General features: G+C 31.8%; 2 protein-coding genes across 3 annotated transcripts; one reads left to right on the top strand and one right to left on the bottom strand.

Annotated features, from left to right (window-relative positions):
• The first annotated feature begins 452 nt into the window (after nt 1-452).
• Nucleotides 453-2027, top strand: LOC113392981 (large ribosomal subunit protein eL15). The gene is made up of 5 exons (XM_026629638.2): nt 453-585; nt 829-1021; nt 1140-1276; nt 1485-1595; nt 1802-2027. Exons 2-5 carry the CDS (start codon nt 850-852, stop codon nt 1994-1996), a joined length of 615 nt encoding a protein of 204 aa, XP_026485423.1. The 5' UTR covers nt 453-585; nt 829-849; the 3' UTR covers nt 1997-2027.
• Nucleotides 2028-5409: 3382 nt separating this feature from the next.
• On the bottom strand, nt 5410-14385 carry LOC113392980 (transmembrane and ubiquitin-like domain-containing protein 1). Of its 2 annotated transcripts, XM_026629635.2 has the most exons (10): nt 14231-14385; nt 14003-14103; nt 13484-13662; nt 13120-13179; nt 12797-12934; nt 11894-12058; nt 8379-8607; nt 8017-8191; nt 7069-7214; nt 5410-6964 (listed from the first exon to the last, which is right to left on the bottom strand). In XM_026629635.2, exons 3-10 carry the CDS (start codon nt 13656-13658, stop codon nt 6817-6819), a joined length of 1236 nt encoding a protein of 411 aa, XP_026485420.1. In that variant the 5' UTR covers nt 13659-13662; nt 14003-14103; nt 14231-14385; the 3' UTR covers nt 5410-6816. The 2 variants fall into 2 exon arrangements, with proteins under 2 accessions (XP_026485420.1, XP_026485422.1); XM_026629637.2 differs by lacking the exon at nt 12797-12934.
• Between the last annotated feature and the right edge of the window lie 840 nt (nt 14386-15225).

Raw genomic sequence — 15225 nt, 5'->3', positions numbered from 1 at the left:
AAAAAAAACTTTAAATGAATTTTTGATCGCACAATGAATATAAACTAAAAAATAAATTTAATAGAACTCAAAGTTTTATTTCATGCAAAAAAAATATGGAAATTAAATATTTGTTTTTGTTAAACTTGGTATACTTAGAGCACCTTATCGCACTCAAATTCATAAAAATGAAATCGGAAATAATAAAATACCTACAATTTTTTCACTATATTTGTACAAAAAAAAACATTAAATTGATAAATCAAATCACTATTCAAAACCCCCATCGAATCGGAAACGGAAATAAATTCTATTGATGGCCAAATCATAAAGTAAAACGAAAATATGTACATATATATTTATTAAATATATTCAATACAAGTCCTTTTGTTTTATTCATTATAATTAAAAGAAATTGAGTTAGATAGATACTTTAACAATTATTTAAAAACTGTAATCGCTATAGTGTATTGCCCGAATTAAAAATACTATGAATAGTTTGCCTTGCAAGTGGCAACAAAATCGCACCAGTAGCCAGCCACTAGGCATTGTCATTCTCAGCGCTAACAGTTCTCTTTTCCTGATTACCTGTGGAGTGCGTGAGACGTATGTGTAATTTTAATCTTATTATATCTTTTGAATCCCAACTTAATAATCAGTTTTGTGTCTTCTCAAGCTATACTAGTTATAATTTTGTTATTTTATTACGTATATTTTATCAATTTGATTCGTATTCATTCGATTGCAGACAATACTCCACGGCATGTTTATAAAGTGTTTCGGATCGCCCCATTTGTGGCCAGACCGATGATGTGACTTCTGATCAATTTGTATTGATTTTGTTGCTAGGTCTGCCACAGGCTTCCCAAGATGGGCGCTTACAGATATATTCAAGAGTTGTATCGTAAAAAGCTGAGCGATGTTATGCGTTTCCTTCTACGTGTGAGAGTATGGCAATACCGCCAATTAACTCGTATGCACCGCGCTCCCAGGCCAACGAGGCCAGACAAAGCCAGAAGATTAGGATATCGCGCCAAGCAGGGTAAGCACAAGCGACACTGATTAAATGATCTTACTATTTTCAATTAACTTCTATGAATTTGGTTAAAATAATACCAGTCGTTTTAGTGTATTTTATGTTATATTTTTTTCTTTTTTAGGTTATGTTGTCTTCAGAATCCGCGTGCGACGAGGTGGCCGTAAGCGTCCAGTCCCCAAGGGTGCTACTTACGGCAAACCTAAAAGCCACGGAGTAAACCAACTGAAACCTACTCGCAATCTACAATCCATTGCAGAGGTATATTTGATTTATACACACGTACATATACTTCATCCATTTTATTTGTTATATTCTATATACTTTTAATTTATCTCATGTCCACGTGAGTAATATTTTTATTTAAACTTACCTTTTTATAAACATCAATTGAGCATCACTTTTTTTAAACTGCTCATTTACATTATTTTTTATTAAGATTCATAAATAATAGTTTTTTTAATGATAGGAACGCGTCGGTCGTCGTTGTGGAGGACTCCGTGTACTCAATTCATACTGGGTGGCTCAAGATTCTTCTTACAAATACTTTGAAGTCATCTTAGTTGATCCCTCACACAAGGTAAAATAAACATGTACTAATGCTATATAAATGCTGTATTTTTAATTTTCAAGTATCTTTATTATTTATATGATGAACAATTTTGTCATGCACCAATCTGAAAGGTTTTGCTGAATAATCACCTACCGTATTATCTGATAATGTTAATTTATCCCAAATAATACAATTTAATTAAAGCCTTGTAGTAAATATAATATGTATTTCAGGCTATTCGTCGTGATCCTAAGATCAACTGGATAGTAAACGCTGTGCACAAGCACCGTGAAATGCGTGGTCTCACATCAGCGGGCAAGAGCTCCCGTGGTCTTGGAAAGGGGCATCGCTTCTCTCAAACCAAGGGTGGATCTCGACGTGCTGCCTGGATCAGACGCAACACTCTCCAACTTCGCCGCAAGCGATAAAAACACTTCTGTCATTACTATTGACTTTCTATTTGTGTGTGTTATTCTCAGATGGAAAGCCAGTGGTATTTCAATAAAATAATCCAAAAAAACTATATTTATTGTATTCATTTCACACAACTCTTTACAAAAGAATTTAAAAAATGTAAGTGTTAGTCTTATCGCAAGTATCTCTGAAGATTTCACGCTTTATGGATTTTTAATAGTTTTTATTTTACAGATTCATCTGAAATGCAACAAAGTTCAGCTTAATTAACATATTAAAAGGTGAATTTTTAATTTTTTACCTTTGTTTTGAAATGTTTAAATTATTATATTACAATACTGGATATATCTTAGACTAAACTAAATGATGATAAAATGCTTTATGAGATGCGCAACCATGATTACCACGCATTATTAACTTCCTTGGATGGCTGATATTTATTTTCTTAACTATTCTTTAATAATTGCTAAAATTCCTACTTATTATGTGTTATTTTTTCTCTAGGTACTTTCTCAGCCATCACCTGTGGAATATGTACAAAATAAAGGTATATATAATTTTATTTCATTTAGAATATTTAAATTATTAACTTAGAACATACTTTAGCTAAAATTGTATGTCAAATGTAAGTCACATTCATCTTCAGGCATTTGATAATTGTTCTAAAATGTTGACTGATTGCTCTTAAAGGAATGAATTATTTAACAACAATGTCATTGTTGAAAAATTACTTCCAATAAAAATGACTGTTACACTTAATAATTTAATTGTTTAAGTGTTTATAAATTGGATATATTAAATTTCTCGTCTAGGTGAGGTTACTGTTATTTAAATTTTCAATAAACCTCAATCCGGCGAAATACATTTTTTTATTTAAATATATATATAATTTACATGTAAAAAAAAATATTTTTTTTTTCTAATATACAATTTTATTCATTGAAAAATATTGTTGCATTTCAGGTGCTTAAGACAGTCTCAGATGTCATGCCCAAATGAAGACTCATCACAAATTTAGCTGCTTTTGTCGATATATTATGACAGCATTTCTTGACAAAGAAGAAAGAAGTAAAATCTGCCTTGAATGTTGTATAATAGGCATACAAATAAATTCTAAATAAGTTTTCCTATGGAATGTGGTGTTTCCATATCAGGATAGATAAGTCTTGTACTTACAATGGCTGCCATTCACCAATGTGGTATGAACAACTGTGCCAAATAGTCATAGGCTAGACCTGGCGCACTAGGAACTATTATATCCAAAGATGAAAAAAGAGGACCGTGGAAAGAAATTTAAAGATATTACGATATGGCCATGTCAAGTTGGTGATTTTGATGCTTGAGACAATTGTTCACTACATATTCGTAATAAGTTACAGCATTTTGTTTAATACATGTATATGAGTAAATAAATTATATATTAAAAAAGGAAAGCTAAGTTGATATTTTATTTCATCGGTCATTCCACTATATTTAAGGGAGAGTATAGTTTTTCGAGTTAAATAATTGATTAAAATCTCTATTAAATAAATGAAATAATTTTAAAATCACTTCCTACCTAAATATTTTTTTATGTATTTGTCAAATTACAATGACTAACCTAGAAAATTTTCATTAATTTTCTGACTTCAATAATATTTACAAAACTTGTTATATACCGTTTTAGTTATTCCCTCTTATTAGTTTTCTTCCTCAGTTTTTATAAAAAAATATCCTACAACTACATGCTAGAGCTTGTTATTCCGCTGGAAACTACCTCATGTTTATCACGAGAAAAAATCCCTCCCTACAATGTCATAAAGCTTGAGATTAACAAGCATCGCAAATGGCAACATTTTGGCACATCCAAGTTTGCTATACTATAAAAAAAAAAATTTTAACCCTAGGCGATGTCACAGAATGTCTTAGGGATATTTTGTGATTTATCTAAGGCCTTTGATCGTGTATAACATGAAACGTTGGTCATGAAATGTTGCTTCATGACCAACGTTTCATGTTGCACACATTATACCATTTAGACCCTTTTGATTGCTTTTTTTTGGGTTGTTAAGCTATTAAAAGATTATACATTCAATACAAACAATATAATTTTTTTTCCATTAATATCTATAAAGTAATAAGTAGTACCCTAAGTGTAATTTAATCAATTAGTGAATTTGTAAATCAATATTATAATAGACATATTTTATGGTGAAATAAAAAAATGTAATTCTAATGTATATATCACTAAATATCATTACTTTAATCATTATTATTATTTCAGTTTGTTATTATTTCATTTTCTTACATAAGTAAGAAATCTGATTCAGAGTGTCGATGTAAATAGAAAGAGGTCTTCTGGGACTAGTCTCATTTTCTTTCTCGTTTATTTAAAGGTCTTTACACTTAATTTAGCTAATAAACCACGAAAGTACTGTTTGCTAATGACATTTTACTAGAACATCATAGGTTAAATAGTAAAAAAAGATAAAACGTATTTTATTCACTATTCCGAAATGAACGTAAGATGTGAAAACCGAATGTACTTTTAAACGAGAAAGCAATGTATTTTCTAGAAACATCAAAATTCCTTGGTATAATTATAGATTGTAGCTCCAATTAGACCCCCAAATAAATTTAAAAAAAAAAATCTGTTGAGTGATGTAGATCATACGGCTGTGTTTTTATTTTCACAGTATCAGTTGCATTCTACTTTGGGGTAACCCAAAGTAGAATGCAACTTGTCGATATTAATAAATCACCGTTACGAAAAGACTTCATCTGATACGTATTTCGTACCTTAAATTTATTTTTTCATCTTATATTTGATAATGTATACTTTTTGTGATAAATTAAATTAGAATTAGATTACCCTCTGTGCGAATATATTACTTATAAATAATTATGCTCTTTTTTAAATATGAAAATTGTATATTACAATTAGTGAAATCCAATAATACTTGTCTTGAGTGGAGTTAAATATATTGTTTGTGAAAAATTGGTTCTGTTCTGTAATGGTGCAAATTCTAAATGCGTCTTCATTCGTAAGAACTTTTTATGGTCAGAATAAATAAAAAATAATTATTAAGTATGTACATCACAAAATAATAAAGAGCCGAGATGGCCCAGTGGTTAGAACGCGTGCATCTTAACCGATGATTTCGGGTTCAAACCCAGGCAGGCACCACTGAATTTTCATGTGCTTAATTTGTGTTTATAATTCATCTCGTGCTCGGCGGTGAAGGAAAACATCGTGAGAAAACCTGCATGTGTCTAATTTCAACGAAATTCTGCCACATGTGTATTCCACCAACCCGCATTGGAGCAGCGTGGTGGAATATGCTCCATACCTTCTCCTCAACGGGAGAGGAGGCCTTAGCCCAGCAGTGGGAAATTTACAGGCTGATTATTATGTTTTTATGTTATGTCACAAAATAAAAAAAAAACATTTTTGGTTTAAATTTATTGCATGAACTTAAAAATTAAATAACAATAAAATGTTTCAGCAGCAATTAATGTACAATATACACGAGAAATCGCGCCAACTATGATGTTTCAGATAACTAAAGTGTGCAGCAGTCACCGTATTTCTTATTAAATACATTAATTTTTAACCTATTTTTATTTACATTCGCTGAACCCAGTTATGATTTTGCATTTACATAAATATATTCATTCTATTATAAACAAAAACCGTCGCCAGTAAATCTGCATCAGATCATGTCGCGATCATACAAGTTATAATACAAACTGTATTTAGAATACAATTTATATTTTAGAAATTTACAGATTTTGATACAGAAGCAATATTTTTTCTATGTTTGTTCCAAATGTATGTATATTATTTATAAATAAATGTAATGTAGTCATTTTGTAAAGATGAAATCGTTTTCTTAAATTCACAAAACTGAAATAATAATAATAATGATTAAAGTAATGATATTTAGTGATATATACATTAGAATTACATTTTTTATTTCACCATAAAATATGTCTATTATAATATTGATTTACAAATTCACTAATTGATTAAATTACCCTTAGGGTTACTACTTATTACTTTATAGATGTTAATGGAAAAAAAAAAAAATGTTTGTATTGAATGTATAATCTTTTAATAGCTTAACTGTTTAGTTTAGTTAAGTAGCATATTTACGTTTTGACCTCAAAAACAAAAAGGTATAAGTAAATATGTCATATATTTGGATTCAAACAGATAATAATTATTATTTCAGGAATTGTATATCCTACAGTTGCTGAATACTCATTCAGATACTGTCACTAGTATTTTTATGATGGCGATATGATCCATTTTAATTAAATAAATAAGTGGTACAATCATGATTGAGATTATTTGGACGGTAAAAATAAAAAGGTTTTGTGCTTTACATGAATGTATGCTAATTTTTAATAATAATTAAGTAATTTTTTATTTATACTCAAGTCAAGGAAGCATAAAATATTATCTGATTAAAACATTTTAAAACTGATGAAAAATATCACACTCTGTAGTGTTATTTTATAGAAAATTGTACCTAATTTATTATTTGGTACTTCCTCTGTTTGACTAAATTATATCTATATTAATTTCACTTTACGCAAGCATTTTATCCAAAATTTTAAAACATTTTTATATTAGAAACTTCGAGAAGATTTTTATGCATTAAATATCTTCACGCAGGCAACTATTTTAGATGTTGCAGTACAAGCTAAAATGTTTTATGAGCAAATATACTGTGGTAATATATATATTTTTATCATCGATTTAATATTACATAAACCGACCACAGGCTCATGAAATACATTAAAGTTTATAAAAGGCGGTTCAAAAGTAATGTGTACATTTAGATTCGTTTTAGTTATTGGGTAAGGGTTGCGCAGGTCGTCGGTCGAAATGGAATGTATCTGATAGATAAATACCAAATATTGCAACACTATAGAACACGGTCAATCCAAATAGGGCGACACTGGCACTGGCCGTAAACATGTTGGAATATTCACACCTGCAAATAAAATATTTGTTTTATTGCTTTAAATTTTTAAAAAAGTAATATAAGTAGTAGTAATATTTTCAATATTCCTCTAGTTATATTTTTGTATAACAAACCTGAAGAACCATACTACGGTGAGTGCGACAGAGACTAGAGTCATAAGGATGTTCTCGAGATCCCACGCGCGTTCCGGCACCGCCGCGGTCTCAGTCACCAGCTCGTGAGTGGCGTTAGTGGATGTCTCTGATAAGTTTTGTTGTTGCTGATAATAAACAAATATTATTAAGTTTTAGAAAAGAGGGTTGAGACAATGCACCGTGGCTTGGTGGTACAGACTGTCCATGTGTGATCGAGCGATGTGATGTGTGTATGGACGTGTGAGTAAAAAGGACATGTTTTGTGCGGTGACAGATCCAAGGGTGCACCGTGTATTGCCGTGGCTCGTGTTTTGCCAACGTGTTACATCGCCAATGAATATATTGGCCTTTAGGGTGAGTTGAGCGAAACGCGGCCTAAAGCTCCACCTTCTGTAAGGCCCTAGGCACTAAATGAAGGACTCACCTACACTCTTGAAACTCGTATGGAAAACCATTGCTTTCTTGGAGCTGGCCCTTTCATGGACCGTGAAAGATGAGTGCCTCCGATTTTAATAAAGAGATCCTCAAGTCCAATACCATAATCCGGTCTACTACGAGTGGTGTTAAGATTTCCTCCTCATAGCTCTATCCACGCGAGTGGTTGGGGCTATTGTCATCTAAAAGACGACTTAATCGACGGTCCCTACGTATAAAGCGACATGTCAATTAATTACTTCCATTTCTCTGTACAGTGCTCAATACAATAATTTTATAAGAATAATAAGCCGTAACAGAGACTCAACTCCGAAATGTTTAGTCAATATGTCTTAAAAACGGATATGGATAAAATAAATAAAAAAGAATCATATTAGAAGCTAAGCTAAATTAAAAGATTTTTATTTTAACTTGCTTTCCCCTAAACTTTCTTTGTCGATATGTCGCTTCATACGTAGGGGCCGTAATAGTGTGTGTTTGTGTGTGTGTCACCTGAGAGGCGACGCGAGGCGATCGCGGCGAATGGGAGGGATGCACGAGGCAGTGCACCACGGCCTGGTGATGCAAGCCGCACGCACGTAACGTGGCAGCCTCATCGCCTAACACGCGACCACGGAAAATGAGTCGAACGCGACGGTCGGCGCACAACTCCGCCGAGAAGTGCCGTCTGCAATATGAACACTAAATTTGTAAGTTTTAAAAGGTTAATTGGGCGAGCTCACTGGCCCACAAGACACAACTTTCCAAGCCCACTTTTGCGCAAAATTTTTTTTACACTTATTCTTGTATAACTCTATTACAATCAATTGTATATTATAGTAATTGCAAGTCTACAAATTAAAAAAATATTTTACTGTTTGAAATCCTTTAAAAGTTCATCAAGGCTTCCTTCTACTTCTTTTAACGTGTCATTTAGATATTTAAGCTTAATTAGTATTTTTCTTTCATCGCCAGCACTGTCTATTACATCACTAGATGTCCCAACGGCATTTTCTGTCTCAACATCAGCAATTTCTCGGTCTGTAGATGATTCTTCTTTTTGACTGGATATTGCTGATATTGGTTTTGAATTAGAATGTGATTCTGAAAATTAAAAAAAGACGTTAAGTTAGGTTTGTTAATACATATAGAATTGTAGATATGAAATGTTACCTACATCATTAAAATGTTATAAAAAAAAATTACTGTACCCTGTCCAACCAGTTATTTTAATTATACATTGGTAAATCGATACTACATATCAGTTATTGCCAATAATCAAAAAAAATGTATTGCCTTTAGATAAATATATATAAATTATAAATTTTTTTTTTTGTAAATAATAACATCATTATCATTTATGTAGTAGAGTGTGCACGTAAATATACTAAATATTAAAACACCGTTTTTGTGCATAATATTTTATAAAAATTTTAAAAGTCAAATCCCTGTCTTATATAACATTGAATTAATTTAGTTAAAGCTCGTCATCCGACGAAAGTTCTGTGTCATAAGACTGAGAATAATAAATTAAGCTTATTTTAGTTTATATACATAATTATTGTTATTATATCCATAAATATTATTTGATTGTTCAATTCTCATTATACAAAACTCACAACTTAAAACCTATTAGTAAATATAGAAATATATGGTTCCATTTACAGATTTTATTAATATTTGAGTGACAACCAGGTAATTGGTTGGATAGGATTTAATACAAATAAATAAATTAAGAATATGTTTTATTTTTGTAAATATAATTATCTATGCTATGTTGATGAGGTACTTGTGCCAGTATAAACATAGTAATTGCTATATAAGATTTTAAATTAACATGGTTATTTTTATTACTAACATTATCTAAAACGGGATATTTACCATGTTTTTTATTTTTATTTGGTGGAGCTCGATATTTTTACATCTTGAGTGCAGTGCGTCATTGACAACGGAAGATTTTGATTTTTGTGACCGTATCACTTACCAACAGGCTCAACGTTTTCGTGAGTCGAGTGCGTTCAAGAAAGAGAGAAAATTCGAGCGACTAGTAAAACGGCAAAAACCAACTGGCTTTAACTCTAAAAACTCGAATGATACTCGTACAGTGATAAATTTGTCGAAGAAAGAGTTGAAGCAAGGCGCTCGGGAGGTACTCGAAAAAGGTTTGAACTTTGCCCCTACTCCAAAATGCATTCCTTATGAAGACGTGATTGGTAGTGTTGAGGAAGTGATTCAGCGTAATAATATACCTACTTTTGAGGCAGACATATTAAGACAAGATGCCGCCCTTATATTACGTCAATCAAAACCACCTAAACCTAATATTACATCGGATCATTTGTCCGCTTTACGAGAACTACAGAAGGATGAAGACCTAATAGTCCTTAGAGCGGATAAAGGGAATGCTACTGTGGTTATGGATGTCACAGACTATGACAAGAAAATACGACATCTACTGAGTGACGTAAATACTTACCGAAAAGTCACCTATGACCCTACGGCAAGAACAAACCGGGCTACGACCACTTTAATCAAGACCTATAGGGATGCTATTGGACATGAGACAACAAAATATTTACTCCGGCCGAGAAACATACAACCACCTAAATTATACGGACTACCCAAAATACATAAGCCAAATATCCCGCTGAGGCCGATAGTAAGTCAGATTGACTCGCCCACCTACGAATTGGCAAAACATGTATCTAAAGTACTACAACCGTTAGCAGGCCAGACAAAATCTCATGTCAAGGACTCCAGACGATTTGTTGACATCTTGCGTTCGACTACGGTTGACCCTGACGACTTGATGGTCAGTTTTGACGTCGAGTCATTATTCACGAATGTGCCGGTCTCTGAATGTATGGATGTTATAAAGGTGAAATTACAGTTAAATAACATACCGGCTGAATATATAAAATTGCTACACCATTGCCTAGAAACCAGTTACTTTGTTTACCAAGGCGAGTACTACCTGCAGATAGATGGTGTGGCAATGGGGAGTCCAGTCGCTCCTCTAGTCGCCAACATCTGGATGGAACATTTCGAGGAGATAGCCATGTCAACGGCAAAGGCTGTAACTACTATTAAACTGTGGAAGAGGTATGTAGATGACGTATTTGCCATCATAAAGGGGGATAGTGATAGTGCAACGAATTTCTTAAATCATTTGAACAGCATCCACAGAAAAATTAAATTCACCTGTGAAATGGAGAAGAACAGAAAAATGGCATTCCTTGATGTTGAAATTGGAGTACGTATGGACGGCTCTGTGAGCCATACTGTCTACAGGAAAACAACGCATACCGACCGATATCTTCATGCTAACTCACACCACCATCCTCGACACTTAAACGCTGTAGTAGCATCTTTGACCAATCGCGCATATGACCTTTGTGATGAAGACCACCTACAATCTGAGCTAGCACACGTTGAAAAGGTCCTACAGCGGAATGGATATAAAGTGGGAAACACAGCTACACGGGATCATAAGTTACTGCGACAGTACAGGGTTGAAAGACAACCAGCATTTATGCCATATGTTAAAGGAGTGACAGATAAGATAGCTAGAGTCCTGGGCAAATATGCGGTGAAGACTATCTTCACTCCTTTCAAGAAGATAGGGCAAATGTTGCGTTCACCTAAAGATAGCTTTCCCCTGGAAAAACCCGGAGTTTACAAAATCGACTGTAGTTGTGGTAAATCCTATGTTGGACAGACGAAACGTACGGTATCTTGTCGTATCAACGAACATATCAAGGCGGTAAAAAACAATGATACCAAGAAATCAGCCATCGCGGAACATCTTCTGGAAGCCGGACCGAACCATTGGATCGAGTTTCATAATGCTCAGATACTCGCGACAGAACGCCATTACATACCCCGACTGGTACGAGAAGCCATTGAAATTACTAAATATAGTAATTTCAATAGGGAAGATGGGTTTCAACTGTCAAAAGTATGGAATCCAGTGATAAAATTATGCAAACCCTTGAATAACAATATAAAAAATTCGCGAATCGATACGGTGAGTTTCGTTTGTAAAACACGGGATCGAGTTTCGAGTGTAAATAAAACAAATAGTAGGGGTGAAAGTGACAGTGGTAGTGGTAACCAGTGTTTACGCAGCAAACGTACGAGAAAGGAGGTAGTCCGATATGGACACTTCTAATGCCGTCAACATCTACCCGCAAACGTCAGTCTCGTGAACAAGACATTCGTAGATAATGTCGAAATATCGAGCTCCACCAAATAAAAATAAAAAACATGGTAAATATCCCGTTTTAGATAATGTTAGTAATAGTAATTGCTTATACTGAATGTTTATAAAGCCAATTACCATGTGCAAAGATGATTAGTCATAATTAGAATTACTATTTGTAATAAATACCACTTGATCTTGTAAAAAAGTCACATCCAGTTGTGACATCAGCCTCCATGGCACTGACTATACTGTCCATCTCTCTTATCTGAGCGTTGCTCGCAGGCTCTTGTTCCTCCATGTTATCTGTTTCTTCACTTTGAGTTTCAGAGATGATTTGGTTATTAGGAGGAGCTAAAAACAAAATACAATTAAATAAATACTACAGGTTCCCCCTATTTTTAAGAGATATTTTCTTATAAAAGTAACCTGTGCCCTTTCTTAAGTTACTTAACGACAATTTCTAAAAAATAGAATAGTTCTTTCAACTAATCAATGTGAAGAAATGCTAATTGTTATGACATAATAAAAAGTTTGAACTTTATATGGGTAAAAAACGAAAAGCATATTTAATGGAATTAAGTCAATCCCAATAGTTATGACTCCAACCTTCAAGCAAGTTCAATTAACAGATGCACAAAAACTCAATCAGATGAATGAGGTGTAAATAAATAAATTACTACCAAACAGTAATTGTATACATAAAAGTTAACTGTGAATATGTATCTGCACATAAAAACATCATGTTTATAGAATAAAAAGTCAGTAATGTAATAAATGTAGAAGTGAAGGTGGCGAAAATATTATATTATATGAAGAGAGAAATGTCATGCCATGGGGACTGTGAGAAAAAAAGTTTATAGCTCATTATGCATGCTCATTAAAGATTTTAATAATAAATAATATTCCTCGAATACCAATTTTGGAGTCGGTGACACATTTTATAGATCATACAATTTGTAATCAAACTGTGAATCCGACTCACTTAAAGCAAAAACCAGGAGAAGGACAATGGAATTTCCTTGATTCAAAATTTTGAGTTGAAATAGGTATATATTTATTTAATAAGCATGTATGCATTTATAATCTTACAATCAATCCTTCGATAGAAATGTAAACGATTGTTGTTCAACATCGCCATATCTGCATCAACAATGCTGTCCATTTCCTGTAGAGGTATCACTCTATTGTCTCTGCTGTTCTCATTATCAGAACTTGTGTTATTTGCAGCTGTCATTTAAAGAAATAAATATATCAGTTAATTTTTGATATTTCATCATTCAATTATTAAAATAATATAATATAATAATTCAATTAAGCCCTATAAAATAATGCAAAATTATTTGATAAAAATAAGAATAACAGCATTCACAAATATTTACAATATGACATCACAATAATAACAAAGTATATACCAATAGGTTCTAAAGTTGACGGTGGTGTAGTATTTACTTGGGTATTGGTTATGTTTGATCCTGAAAACACCAAATTTATAAATGTCAAGACAAAATTTATTTAAATTAGCATAGAACAGACAAGGCTAAGCAAAATAAGCAACAAACAGAAAGCCTAATATTAAATCATGGAACACAGTGGTAGCCATGATAGCATTTTTTTTAAATAACTAAACAGTTCAAATAAATAATATATTAAAATTACAACAAAAACTTAAATATATTATTACTTTAGAGTGTTTTCTCTAACAAATATTTCCTTCATAAAATATTAATCAATTGACCTAGTAAAGATTTTACAAAGTAAAGCAACAACTGAACTCACTCGTTAAAATGCTGACTGTAACAGGGTGATGGGGTCGAGATCTCATCACAAGTACAGTTCTGTATCTATCAGGTCTTGCATTGGTGGACCACCAAGCTAAAGAAGCTACCACCACAACCAACACAACAACCACGAACTGCACCACTTCATCCCCAACACCTTCTATTAAAGACATTCTTCTAAAACAGTAATTAACATATTTAATTCATTCATCTCACTTAAAGGAACTAAATGACGTCTTTATTAGATTGGCATTCTACTATAGATATCAAAAATAAAACCAAAGATAATTTCAATATTTACATTAATATTAAATTATTTGGAAATTACTCAGTGTTTATAAAATGTAATTGCTCAGTAAGATTAATATAAAATGATGAAATAATTAATATTTTGCTACACTTATATATACAGGTTTATTATAGGAAAGATGATTATAATGTTTGTTATAAATTACAATCCCATCAAGGTCATATACATGACAACGAATATACAACAAGTAACAACATATGCACTTACCTCGTTTTGTTGTGTTTATATAGGTGAAGATACAATCAATACAAACTACAAAAGTATTCGTTCGAAGTTGTATGAGTTATCGTAAGACATTTCGGAAAAATCTGAAAATAAATTACCTAAATAAGAATAATGGTTTATTGACGAAATATCAAGGTAACTGCAATATGTCACTATCACATAAAGAGCGCTGGCTGCAAACAGGGCTACATTTAATATAATATAACTCACTATATAATAATGAATGCACTGTGGTATTATATCTATTTATTATTAAAAAGTATAAATTTTTACTCTACAAACTGACAAATCGTATTTTCAATTTTTATTAAATGGCAAACGATAAAATGTCATTAATGATTAAAAAAAAGTCTTCTACAATACCTATGGATATTTTTTTGAATGGCAATTATATTATGCAACGACCAACGACAAATTACATTTATCTACATAATTAAACCTAAAATTAATAATTAAAATATACAATCAAGAATATATTGAACTGTTTAATAAGATATTTTCTTATAGATGCTAAAATGGTAGAAGAAGAATGAAGATATGTATATTTATGTTTAACATAAAAAAGGTATTTTGTATTATTCTATTGGAATTATTAGATAATACATACCTACAAAAAATCAACATTAAGTACTCTGAAGCACATTTAAAAAATATGAAGTGGACTAGAATTACAAATACGTATTACATTATTGAAGTTAGTGATACATAAATGATAGAACCATATAAACTTGGCTTTAATTCACTTAAAGAATTGCACATCATAAAATGACAATATATATCATTTGGCAAAATAAAATAATAAACTTCAGTTAGTATTTTGGAATTTCGTAGTTGTATTAAAATCAAAACTTTAAAAATTGATCTTTTGGCATTCTACATAGAGAGAACTTTGGCCCTTTATTAATTTCAACTTAAGCAATTATTTATACTACCTGGTATAAATAATTACTCTCTTAGTGAAAATTTACTCTCAATTTACGTTTAATTCAGATTGAGCTATCCAAAGTAACTAAATTTTAGTTGGTAGGCTTATTTGTTAAACTTGTAAAAGCTTACATTTATACTTTTTGTTTATGAAAAACTATTTTTTAGCTGATTCTGTTATCAGAACTTTTCGATTAAAAATAATGATAATGTTATTTTATAAAATATTCTCACAACGCCAACTGTGCAACTTATATAATTTTTACATTATCGATTTAGAC

Source organism: Vanessa tameamea, chromosome 12 (assembly GCF_037043105.1).
Source record: "Vanessa tameamea isolate UH-Manoa-2023 chromosome 12, ilVanTame1 primary haplotype, whole genome shotgun sequence".
Classification (NCBI taxonomy): Eukaryota; Metazoa; Arthropoda; class Insecta; order Lepidoptera; family Nymphalidae; genus Vanessa; species Vanessa tameamea.
This window is presented reverse-complemented; position numbering and strand designations above follow the sequence as displayed.